Here is a 13,179-nt window from a genome sequence, read left to right on the forward strand (position 1 = left end):
CTCATCACAGAGCAAGCCATTACTCAAGAAAAAGTAAATAAAAGGGTATTGAGTTGATACTTGGCACCCGCATTGTTTTCACCCACCAGTGACACATTTAGCCACTGGTATGAGAAGCAAGAATAACATGGGCACATACACAGCAATGGAGGATAGCCATAGAGATAAATAAATAACAACCCCTGTATTCTGATCTAGACCTTTTGGGAGGGGGCCTGTCTGACATAAGAAGCTATGAGTGAGGAGGAACCAGCAGCACTTGATGGTACTTCGGTGACTGTGCAGTTGAAGGGTCGGTTCAGCAAGCTGATTTAACAGAAAACTAAACGGCTGAAGAAAAGAGAGCCTGGAGAGAGAAGGATAATTAGTATCCATGGTGTTGAGGGAAATGTTGGTAAGAAAGGTCCAGTAGAACAGAACTGTGGTATTAGATGTATCCAAGCTGGAGAGCTGGATATAGCTTCTACAGCACCAGATGGTTGCTAGTTGTCAGGCTTTGCTGTCCATTTTCTTCCACATCTGTGACATGGGGCCCTGCTTTTTCAAGTGCTTGGAAGTCTACTTGTTCAGTAGTGCTGAGTGAGTGGCAGGTACTGTTTTGATCTTAGCTTTAGGATCCTTTTATTAGTAATAGTGATAGCAGTCTTAACTCAGGTTTGGGGGGCTGCCAGTTGGCAGAGGGATTCTGGTAGCTCTCAAGCAAAGCAGCCTTGAAACGGCGGCGTGATGGAGAGGGGGCTGCAGAGTCAGGACATGGGGTAGCTACAGAAACAGCCTGGCTGACAATGTGATATACAAGAAAAGATTACATAAACGTAGAATAACTAATTTCAAGAATGACCCTACTGATTCTTTTGAATTCTTTTTTTTTTTTTTTTTTGTGTGCAACTCAAGGCCTCCTCCCCAAAATAGATTAAACTTGGAGTTGCAGGCTCAGCAACCTATCTTATGCTATAGTGTATCTGCTATAGTTCTAAGAGACCATGTGTCGATTTAGCTGTAGAAATCTTTTGAAATAAATAGCATTGTATGGCTGTGCTGCCTGAGCCCTGGCATACCTGTTGATGTTATTGAAACACAGTGTTGAAGCCAGTTAAAATGACTACTGCACATTCTGCAGCTTGAACATAATCTGTGCAGTGCTCAGACTGGGTAACTCCTTGGCAGTTGTTTAGAGCAATGGCAAATTATAGAGGGAGAAAAAGGAACATTTTGATACGGGGTTAAGTCTTGGATGTGATGAGCAAAACTTAGAAACAAACAGAATTGGTTACTTGGCAGTGGTGCAGAGGAGCTGTACTTGTGACTGATACTGAAGAGTCGGGTGTGGGATCCTGGGCTGGCTGCTGGCTGTCTCTGTTGTTTTCCACCCTGGCTAAGATGCTCATCCAGTAAGTTTGTCACTTATCAGTGCATGGGAGAAGTGGGAAATGGAGGATGTTCCCATCATCAGGAAGTCATCACGATCTAGTGCGCTAACTTTGCGTGACATTATCAAAGCAAGAGAGAGGAGGGGGGAAAAAAAAGCACCATTCATTGAGCACATTTGTTTCCAGCCAGTGCAGAAAGAGTAGCTGTCTTCGGTTTCGAGTGCTTTGATTGAAAAGTATTTTCACACCAGCACATGGTGACTAATATTCCTTGCAGAGGTGTTCCTGCCTGGCACTTTCAGATGCAGCTCTTGTGCAGCTGCTGGAAGGAGCTCATCTAAACGCAGCTGGGCACCTGACACCGTGGAGGGAAGGGCCACTTGTGCCGGGAGCACTGCTCTAGCTTTCTGGAATGAAGATTGTGGCCTAATTGCGGTGTTTTTTGAGTGGCAGCCATAGAGGATGGGAGCTAACAGGAAATGATTAGGACGGAGCAACAGTAAGAAGTGGACATCTGGCTGCACTCTGGAAGGCTGAGTTACTGAATGAGGGGGAGAAAGCAAAACATCTTTTTGCCTCAGTGGCGTTTTATAAGGAAGGAATGGAGAAGGTGGGAAGACAGAGCATCCTCTTATGATTATGTATTGGTTTGTTACTGATGTCAGTAATGCCAATGCCTTTGATTTCGAGTTTGATGAATTTATGATGATGTTTGCATGAGCCTCTTATAATTCTGAAATTAAGGAGAATGTGTCTGGCTGCAGTTTTCAGTTTCAGTCATGGAAGTGAAAAGATGTGGCCTCTGTTTCCCAGAGCTGAGGACACTTACATGTCTGTGCCAGATGTGCTGTAAAATCACACTAGGTAAGAGGTGTGTGTGTATATAGGGCTTTGGTTTGTTTAGAACATGGTCTTGAAAAGAGCTGGACAGTGTCCAGTGTTGACCTCAGTCTTTGGTGGGCTAAATTAACGCCTTTATTCTGCTTGGCAGTGTGGGCCAAAAAGAATTCTAAAATAAATGCAAGAATGTGTGGTGTGCAATTGTCTGAAAGTACCCTCGGCTGCTTTTGTGTTTTATCAGTGGGATACAAATGGGCCTATGTAATGCAGAGAGCCTCTGAGGCCTTACTGGTTTGGCATGTGACTGGTGCAGTGGGGGCGGGCCCTGTAGCACCGTTTCAGTGGGGAAAGATTTATGTCGCGCTGCGGTTGGAAGTAATTATGAATCTGTTTTCATGGGAAGAAAGAAAAGCCTGGTAGATGTAATTTCATGTTCAAAATGTGAAGTGTGAATTGTTGCTGTCTTACTGCTGCTGGTCCATAGGGGAGTCCTGGGCTTAGAATTTTCTGAATGTCACTGACTGACAAAGAAAAGCGTGTTGTGATGGAAGATGAGTTTTAGCCTTGTCCATTTTTTTTTTTTTTACTGTTATATTCCTGAAAGAAAAGCTGAAAAAATGTTTCTATCAATTGCAAGAGGGAAAAAAAATCTTGTCTTCCACGCTGGGGATGCCCAGTCTCAGGTTTTGTACTTTGGTAGGAGCAATTGCTTTGGAAAAAAATAGGTGTGTTGAGCACTCTCACCCCTTCCCTGAGAATAGGCTTCCCTTTCTCTGAGACCTGGCTAAGATCTCCCATCTTGCCGAGAACCGGATCTGGGAAGCCCCGTGCTGGACTCCACTGGTTTGCTCTTGTCCCATTCATTTTTAATAGGCTTCAGCTCCAGCCTTTTGACTCTCTGTTTGTCTTCTGTACCTGTGAATTGGTTACTTGACACCAGTTTTGAAAGAGGAATTCTTGAATTCTGAGGCAAGCTGGCTGCTGCAGTGGTGACGCCTTGGAGGGGCTGGTGGCAGAGCAGCACCATGTCCATCAGAGCTTGCAGGGACACAGTGGTGACCTGCCTGCTGGGGAGCTCCCAGTGATTGTGCTGGCCTGGCTTGGTTGGAAACCCCACGTGAGCAGAGTGGAAACAACGGCTTGAGCAAACACTTGTGTCTGCAAGTTGTAGTTGTAGAGCAGTAGAAAAGCTACCATCTCTGTCTTGCTGGGCTGCCCAGAGAGCTTTGCAGCCGGCGACAGGCGACAAGGCTGAGACCTCAGCCTTGGCCAGCCCAGACGCTGTGGTAGGACCTTGGGCCTCCCTAGAGGTAGGAGATGGTGGAAGCTGCTCAGAGAACACAAACTTGCCTGTCTCGCCCTGGGAGATGTCTTGAAAAAATGTGGGCTGCCTTGGCTGTAGGCAAGCAAATAGGCTCTTGCGTAAGCTCCATTCCTCCAGATGCTTTTTATTGCCACTGTAGGGAGTTAAACAGTACTGGAATTAAGCAGATTCTTATGTACATTCCCTGTTCATTGCAGATTCCCAAAGGACAAGTTTTAGGCTCTGTGGTGGGTAAATATGTTTGACCCCCTGAGTCCTGCAACTTGAGGCCTGGTCTGAGTGTCAGAGAAACCAGACTGGGTGCAAGGAGAGGTAAAAGCACAAGATTTAGCACTGGAGGGAGCATGCTTCGATGAGGGGGGAGGCAGGAAGGAGGTAAGTGCATGTTTAGGCTCGTTTCAAGGAAAGCTGCAAAGAGGCATTGGCACTTATATACAGGAATTAACACATAGCTGCTTTTTTTTTTTTCTTCCCCTTTTAAAAAGGCCAAATTTGGTCTGAGTGAAAACTGGCCTTTCCTCACAGTTACTCAGCTTCAGTGTTTCTCGCAGCTTGCAGTGTTGCTAGCTGTGCAGTTGCCATGGCCTCCATGGCAGGCAGACTTCAATGCTCGATATAGGGAAACCATCGGAAACACTCACTTCCACCTTTTCTCTTTTTTGTGAGGCAGCTTTTTTTATAGCCATTGTGAATTTGTTCAAAAGTAGCCAAGAGCTTGGAAGGCCACTCTGCGTTTCTTTTTCCTTTTGCAGGTCAGCTCCTGTGGGTTTCCATCCATAAGTGGGCATTACTCATGTTCGCGTGTGTTTACAAGGAGCCTAAAAGCCAACAGATTGATATGATTGACATTGAGAGAATAGGGGTGGGTGGGGTTTTTTTGTGTTATTTCAGAGCTTGGTAGATGCAAACTTTGCCTCTTGCATAGAAGTGCAAGGCCATGTGAAGAAACCTGTCAGTGGAGGAAAGCTTTAAAACCAGGGGAGGTTTCTGCTTCGGTCCCCATGTTGTTGTGCTCAGTGAGGCATGCTGACTTTTGAAGGGACTCCAGCTGCTGTCTCTCATTAGCTAGGATGTTTTTAGGCACTGGATTGAATTTACTTCCATCCTGTGCAGACCTGGTGGTGGTCTGCTTTTACACACTCCAATTTGCAGAGCTAGTGCCAAACTACTAAATTATTAAGCTAGGGTTTTAATAGAAACCCCTGTGTAGGCTTAAATTGTTTCCACTCTATTTGGAGTTTCCTGCTCTGCTGGTTTTTATTTTGTCCCATGCCTGAAAGCGTAGAGGGAGGAATTCACGGGAAAGCGCAGAGGCCAAAAGGAAGATTTCAGCCTGAAAGAACAGAAAGCAGTGTTAGAAGAAATAAAAGGTTAGTTGATACTGTATCCAGCTCTGATGGAGGTGATGGAAAAAAACTCTTCCTAATCCCCACGTCAGTTTAGCGGAAACTTGTGTGTTTGTCTTTAATGCATTTTGTAACTTAAGTTTCTCAATAAAATATTTTCTTCATGACTGTTTTTTGCACTGACCCCTACCCCAGGGCTTGAAAGGGAGGCTTGTCAGCAAACACAGCTCACCCATTTCTTTCTGGGTGTTGCTGTCCTGCTGGCAGCAGCAGCAGGGTTCAGCACTCAGTGTGACCGCACTTACCTCCTCTGGGGGATGCCCCTTGCGGGTTCACACCCCGTTTCCAGAGAATCCTCCCCCAGTACAGACCCCCAGCCACTGCGTACTGGGTCATGATTACACTTGCCGATATGCACTATGTGTAGAAGTGTACAGTCACATCTGGTCAGCATGGTTTGTTGTTTGGTAACACACTAATAAATTTGCATCCCTGGTGATGGGTGCTGTTATTCCCCTCCACCAAATGGGTTGACTCTGTTACTGAGTTAAAACCAGTGATGTTGGTTGAATCTGTGCTTCCAGGTAGCCCAGGAGTCCTCAGCACTGATTTTCCAAGGACCTGGTAGGGGGCTGCTTCATCCTGAACCTCCTTCTCCTGGTGGTGATTGAATGGGAGAGATCTGAAAATGTGCTGATGAAAACAAAAGTCAACGGGCTAAAACTATATGATGTGTGCCTGCTTCTCGCCTTCCCTTGGCAGCCACGTCCTCAGGCACGTGCTGGGTCCCAGGTGAGGGGACCGCTATTGCTGGAGGCAGAGCGAGTTCTCAGTGCTCATCCTGCCTCAGGTGAGGGGAATCTCCTCCTTCACCAGCACCGTGGGCTGGGAGCCAGACGTGTGCCCGCAATGCTGAAATACCAGGGCTTGAATAGCCAACACAACAAAGAAGCGTTGCTGAGCAGAACTACAGCAAACTGTAGTATTTGGGTTTTAGGTGGGGTTTTTTTGAGGGTTTGGAATAGATCTATTACCAAGTGCTATGAATGAAGGATATATGGTAGATTTTCCAATATGTAGAACAGTTTAAGCAGTAATGACTGAGCTTGTTTTGGATGTGGTATTAACAGTTATCAGCTGAATCCCTGAAGTTTACAGGTACAGCTGAAGAGAAAGTTAGGCTGTGAATTACAAAAGTTACCTTCATAGCTCGATGGCAGGAATAGCAGGAATGGCAGGAACTGCAGTTCCTGTAATTGTAATAACACTCCGGCTGTGTTTTAGTACTTACCATGTTTAATTGCATGACTGATTTACTTAATGTTTCTCCTGGGGTCACTCATAACACTTTTATTTTTAGGATTCAGGGAAATTAGGGACACTAGTAATGCATTGTGGTTCTCTCAAGGCAGGCGTTTTCCAGATGAGGATGGTAAAAACACCAGTAGCTTAGCTGCTGTGTAACCTGGCTAAGCCAGTGAAATTAGCCCTGGCAAGTAAGGTAGAACTTACTGCTTTAAGATGAACAGTCTCCACTGAAAATATACAGGTTTAGGGAGAGGCCACAGTTTCACTGAGTTTGGATAACTTGGAGGATTTGCTTATGGTTTATTAGGAAGTCCCTGGCAGTGCCTGTTGGCATTAAACCCTGTAAATAAAGAATTTGTAGGTCAATACTCAGTATATGGGTGTAGAACTAGGTGGTCATATACCGTCTATGTTAAACAGCTATGAATTATGCCATTTCATGACCAACTGGTCATGGGCTGGCAGAGGAGTTCCAGCAGGGTGCTAGCATGCTTCATGGAAACTTTTAGGAAAGATACTGTGCTGAAAGGCTCATGGTAACCGTTGGCCTAATGCGGCTCGCTCTGTTTGTTGTTTTTAAACAGATGGATCTCTCTGTGGAAACTCTGTATAGCTTCATGCAGGAGCGCCAGAAGAGGTATGCCAAGTATGCAGAGCAGATCCAGAAGGTCAACGAGATGTCTGCCATCCTGCGCCGCATCCAGATGGGCATTGACCAGACGATCCCCCTCATGGAGAGGCTGAACAGCATGCTGCCGGAGAGCGAGCGGCTGGAGCCCTTCAGCATGAAACCTGAGCGGGAGCTGAAGGCTTAGCTGAGCCAGCAGACTCCCCTTCCTCACCGTCCGCACTTGAGCGCTCGGCACAGACATACTTCCAGCACGCTCACCGGGCAGATGTTTGGCACAGACAGCCACGCTGCCTGACTCCTCTCCAGGGCATTGGAGGAAGAGCAGTGTCAGCTGCCAGAGCTGCGCAGCCAGGAATCCAGGAGCTCCCTCGTCCTGTTGCTTGGAGGAGGAAACCTACCACTCTTTCGTCTCCCTCCTCATGCCCTGCTGTCTTCTTTACCGCTACCACCGCCTGTGTTGAAACAGTTGTTTCATTCCTCAAACTAGATCAGGTTTTGCAGAGGAGGCGTTCTTTCATCTGATCTTTTGACCAGAAAAATTCAAAGAGATTATGGGTGTGACATGCCCTCTCACATGCTTTCTGTGCCACTGGGGTTTAGACAATTAGATGGCTGGCAGATATTTCTGAGATCCCCTGGCCTTGGAAATGTGTACGTTTTATAGGTGGAAGTGTGGGAACCAGGAACTGGCTTATTAAAATCTGCCTATTATCATAATTAACATGGTTTGCATGGTGGGGTTTTGGCATCCCCTTCCTTGAGGCTCCTGTTTTTATGGGCTTACTAATTTATGAGGCTGTAAATGAATAACTGTTCCAGATATGTATGTCTGTTGCTGTTAAGCAGGCCTTTGAGCTTCTCTCTCCCCTGGCCTGGAAATGGCTCCATCCCTGATGGCAGCCGTGTCCCTTGCCTGACAGCAATTCACACAGGCACCGGCACCTACCTGTTCACTTTGCCTCCCAAAAGTGGACATGAGGTGTCTTTTTCAGGATGCTCCAGTTAGCTTAGTGCTGTCTTTTATACCAGAGGGATGTAGTTCTTTCCGTAGCTTCCTGTGTATGGAGTTGGAGATTTGAAGTCCTTTGGGCTTGGTGCGTTGGCCTAGCTGTCGTCATGTTGAGAGCTTGCTCAAGCATCATATTTGGTGACCAAAACCCTTTGGGATCGTGCTCAGCAAACTGCTCCAATGGCAACAGGATGTTCTTCCGTTACCGGAAGCGGAGGGCCCTGCTGGAAGGCAGGCAGCCCGTTCGCATAGCCAGGGCCTTGGCAAACTGTTACGTTGCCAAGTCTGCCCCTGTTCTGCTAGCCACAGGCAATTTGCAGCACCTCCCTAAGCCTTAGTTTCTCCCTGTGTAAAATGGAATATTTTACGCACTGTTGTAAAATATTTACAGATCTAGAAATAAAGTGTTTAACGGCCTGTTTTGCCATGGTGTGGCAGCTCTTGTCCACGGCAGGAAGAAGCCAAAAGTGAGGAGCCCTGGGCTTGCAGGGTCAAGCGGAGGCTCGCATTTATTTTGTTAATCCTAGGATGCTGCTGCTGGTGAAGAGGCTGAAGCGTGCCCACGAGCCTGAACGGGGGCTTTCCTTTGTGAGGCAGATGCTGCCATGGCCTAGGTCCAGCACGCAGCTCCAGCTGGAAGGACGGCTGTTGCTGAGAGTGACAACCAGTCTTCCAGGACAGTGCAAGGCTAAGTGATTTGCCAAAGATGACTTGCTTGAATACCTCTTAGTACTTGTGTTTACTCAGCAAGAGATTGTCTCCTAGCATTTGAGAATAACAGCACCGTAGATTTTTGATAGTATTAATTGCCGCCTGGTGGCAGGAAGCAACAGGCACTTCTGTTTCGTTGCATTACTGAAGGTTAGGTAGCTGAGAGTGAATTTTTATAATGCAGAGTGCAGCCAACTTAGGTTTGTATTTACAGCATGGTAAGTGATTGGATTTTGGAGCCCTGTGAACATTGAGGACAGAGTCCCTTAGAAATGAAGCCTTTGGAAGGATTTCCAGGAAGGAACAACCGAGTACTTCACACATGGCAAACCCCAGAGCAGGAGACTTTCTAGCAAGGTCAGCAGAATGGGTCTAGTTCTCAACTGTTTTCCACCCTGGAGTTGTGATTATGTTTGTACATACGTATACATATACTGTATGTTGTACAGGATATAGCATTGCGCGAATCAGACTTCCATCCTTGCTCATGTGGGCTTGCAGTATTTTACACTTATAAGCAGTTCTCATGCTTGCACAAGGCTTAAAAACCCACAAAAACCTGTTTTTTATGCCGTTGAGGCAAAATTAATGCAGTCTGTATGACCATGCTGTAAAGCTCCCTGTTATCCATCATGGAATACCTCTCTGCCACTTGCCATCAGACACACTAGAATATTTGGCGACTTTAAATAGCTGCTGCAGGCATTTCTGTCCTCCTCTTCCAGATTGTGCTGTCTGGAAATTTAGAATGTGCAACATGCAGCCATCTATCTCTGTCAAATGTGATAATAGATACCCTGCGCCCCGCAGTGCTGGAAGCTTATCCCAGTGGGAAGGTCCTGATACTGGATCTTGAGGCAGGAGTTAGGTTGCAGATGCTCTCTCCTGGAAAGCCCAAGGCATTTAGCCTTGTACTATTAAGTATCAGATCAAAGCATTGCTCCTTGCAGTGCTAATGAGCGCAAGGGAATAGTACTACCCTATCTGAAACGTGCAGGAGCTAGGGCTGCAAATCAGGGCCTTCCTTATTTGCCATGAAACACCTAGACATTGGGCTGATAATGGAAGAAAAGTGCATATTCCTTTGAATACTGTCCTTTAAACTTCTGGATTCTGGGCCTCCCAACTAGAGCTTTCTGAACAGCAAGGCTAAGCTGTGAAAAATACAGTAGTTGAACCAGATAACAGAGCTGAAACTTGAAGGCCAACCTCTTCCAAAGTGCACAGGTAGATGCCACCTACTTCTGCTCAGCAGGTGATACAAAATCTGTGTCCTGTAAAATATTATGCACCCTCTAGTTCTCATTCTCAAATGATGGTTTACAGTTTTATTTCAATCTTTGTTACTAGCTTAATTACCTGTAAGTCTTTGGACCGCTTGCTGAGGGGATGTGACTTCCTTGTGTGTGCTGCTGAGCTGCAGTTTCTGTTGCTTGGCTGCTCTGCACTTGCTTTGCTCTGTGTGCGGCTTTTGGACTCATCTTGGCTGCAGGTGATGCTCAAGGTGAGGCTGTAGCTTGGCTACCTTTCACGCTGCCTAGCAGGAGATTTGTGATGAGTGGAATTACGTTTCTGCCTATAGATTTTTTCTTTTCCAAGCAAACACTTTTGGAGAAGGCCTTGGCTGTCTCTCTCGTGAATGCACTATCCATTACCTTTACCCAGAAGGATAGCTTGCTAAGAACAGAGAATGACCTGGCAGGGTTCACTGAAAAGAAACATTTCTGCCCTTTTTTTGCTTTATGACATGGAAAACAAAAAGCTGGTGCACAGCCTGGAGTGCAGAAGAAGCTTCCTAATAGGAAATGTGCCTGAAAGACTGGAGAACAAGGTGAGTCCCTGGGGCTGTGGTTTCCTGGTGGCCCGAGCTGCTCCGGTGCTTGCTGTGGCTCTTTGCTTGTGCCCTTCTCCTTCGTGCTGCCTCTGGGGCTTGCTGCACCCTACACGGGGTCAGTGTCCTACACTGGTGAAAGAGGTTTGCTTTGTCGTTGTTGTCAGATTCTTTTGCTTTTGTTTTTTGATTTTTGTAATTTAGTGCATTGACATGGTGCTAAAGTGCCAGCCTAGGTGCAGGTCAATTTCTGTGAAGATCCAGTGAAGGGGACAAAAAGCGTTTTTTTGACTATATGTATTTTGAATTCAGTATGTTTAAATATTTAAAAATAGATTTTCCTCTCCTGTAAGCTTCTATGCAGAAAGAGTAGAAATATGCATTTTCACATTGCATGAAACAGCCCCCCCCCCTTTTTTTTAATCAGACTACGTTCCCGTGGTTTCGTGAGGTACTGTTGTAACTTCCCTCCTATTCCCAAGCTGTGGGAGTGTATTTTGATTACAAGCCTTGTGGTTCAGTGCTGTTTGGTTTAGGGGTTATTATCCTGTTCACAGACTTGCTCTGCTTTCAACTGCCTATGTGCTGTATGTTCCACAGCTCCAACATAAATGGTTGGTGTTGCTCTTTTCCAAGTGTGTTGTTCCTCTGAAGCCTTGCTCATGCTTCATTTACAGCACACCACTTCTTGCTGTCATTTCTATAGACCATCTAGATACTTAAGAGTGGCTGGCTTGTTTTCTCCCTGTTAGCTCCTAATTATGTTTTTTAAAGTGTTTGAGGTCATAGCTTAGCTTTGCTGCTTTGTACACAGCTATAGTGAATCTATTGTTGTGCTTGGAGATGGCCTGTTTCAGTCCCTCTGGGGCTGCCTTTCTTTGTGACTGTAAGAAAACGTGTGTCCCGGCCTGAAAATAAATGTTGGCTTTTTTTTTTGGGTGCTGTCCCAATTCTAGTTGGCACTGATGTCCAGCTTAAATAAATATGATGTGTGCAGTGATTCTAGTGGCCTGTTAGCAGTGGGCTGGGACTTCAGTTGGCTGCTGCCCTTTTCTGTGGTTGCAGCCTCCTGGAGGTAAAGAGGAGGCAAGTGTCTGATGTGGGGGAAGAGGGAGGGAGAAGAGAGTAAACATGGCCAATAAAATCAGCTGTAGGGAAAAGATATGGTTGGGGTTGCTTAAATCACTGTAGCAGGAGGGAGAACATGAGGATATACAATCATGTGTTAAAGCGGGGTAATGTTAATCAGACTCTGGTAGTTGAGCTGTGTCAGCCATCCAAGAAGGTGATGGGCTCCACCCTGCCATACTGTTAAAAGCCTATGAAGCATTTGTAAATAACTTCTGAGATTAGTGTTGCTTAGCTAGTTTGTCTTTTCCAGTAAACCAAACAAAAATAAAACAAAAAACCAAACCCTACCTTGCAAGAAGGAGAAACAAGCTGGGAAAAGGTTTGTTCTTTCTAATAATGTGATTGCCTTTTTTTCATTTTTCTCTCCCTGTCAAAAGGGGACTATGTCCTAACAAGTACTTTATATCAGTCCTTCTTGTGATGATGAAAATTATTAGCCAGGTAGCAGTAAGAACTAGAGCTGGGCATCCCTGGGCAGCTTGGGCACCAAGGTGCTGCTTCAGCTGCTGCTGGTGTCTCACATAGCCCCTGCCCTGCCGGCTGCTCGGCTGCTCCCACTGATCCTCTGCACATGGCTGGATGGGGCTGTTTGCCGTTTTGGCCAAATGTCACCCTCTTTTCCGCTGGCCTGTGGTATGTCTCTGCTTCTTAGCTAGCTGACTTCCAGCTGGACAGCAAGGACTGTCTGATTTTAACTATGCCATAAGCTTGTATTGGACCACCTGTTTATTACTAGGTAATGCAGAAAATAATTCATCTAAGAGTGAGGATTCTTGCAGATCCCCAAAGCCAAGGAAAGGTCTAAGGTGTTAATGGGTGTGCTTAGAGCACCTAAAGCTGGGTACCTCAGTTACAGTTAATCCTTCTATTTTTTTTTTTTTGGGGGGGGGGGGGGATGGGAGAAGGGGAAGAGAAGGAACACTCAAAGGCAACTCAAAGTCAGGTGCCTAAAAATCAAGGAAAATCAATAGCCCTTTTGTCCTTTTAAAGCCTTTGTATTTTAACAGCTGGAGAATGAACACTGACCTCATGGGGGAACTGTGAAGGTAATGAAAGAATATGGTGAACATATGTCCTACTGTAGGACAGTAATGAGACCATAGAAATAAATGAGGATGGCTATAGATCCTGTAAAAACATGACTCTTCCCTGTTTGGGCATGTGAATGGCTACTCATACCAGCATGGATTTGAGAGCATTCTAGCTATCAGTTATCAGTACCTTGCCATCAAGTTTGCAACTATATCCTAGCAAAATAACTTTGATGCCCCAGTTTTGGGTGCCGATTGTAAACAGGCATTAGCTGCCCTGTAGCTTGCAGAGCACCCTGTCTGCATTGCATGGTGGCAAATTATCTCATTAGAGCCTGCTGTGTAATGCCCTGCTAAGGCTTGTTCCTGGCTTAAGGAGACCTGACCTGAAATATTTATTGTCATTTGTTTTGGTTTTACTACTAACAATAAAAAAAAGTATATGATTCATGCTGTAATCTTCCCTCTGGTTACTGGGAAGGGAAGGGAAGGGATGGGAGGGTTCCCAGTGTAGCATTCAAATAAGTATTTGATTCTGTTCTTCTAATTTTGATATACTCCGGAAGCCACATGAGATACCAAGGGGCCCAGCAATACTGGAGGTCTAAGAGTCACAGAGGTTGGTAAAGGCATAAGCAGAGCTGATT

At 45.8% G+C, this 13,179-nt stretch overlaps 1 protein-coding gene across 1 annotated transcript in view; it reads left to right on the forward strand.

The window, feature by feature from the left end:
- BORCS5 (BLOC-1 related complex subunit 5) overlaps positions 1-11,370 on the forward strand; it is a 76,675-nt gene extending 65,305 nt beyond the window's left edge. Inside the window, exon 4 of the mRNA XM_026114082.2 lies at positions 6,773-11,370. Coding sequence (XP_025969867.1) covers positions 6,773-7,003 — 231 coding nt within the window. The 3' untranslated portion in view covers positions 7,004-11,370. The remainder of the gene's footprint in view (positions 1-6,772) is intronic.
- The last annotated feature ends 1,809 nt before the right edge of the window (positions 11,371-13,179 follow it).

This window comes from Dromaius novaehollandiae, chromosome 1 (assembly GCF_036370855.1).
Source record: "Dromaius novaehollandiae isolate bDroNov1 chromosome 1, bDroNov1.hap1, whole genome shotgun sequence".
Classification (NCBI taxonomy): Eukaryota; Metazoa; Chordata; class Aves; order Casuariiformes; family Dromaiidae; genus Dromaius; species Dromaius novaehollandiae.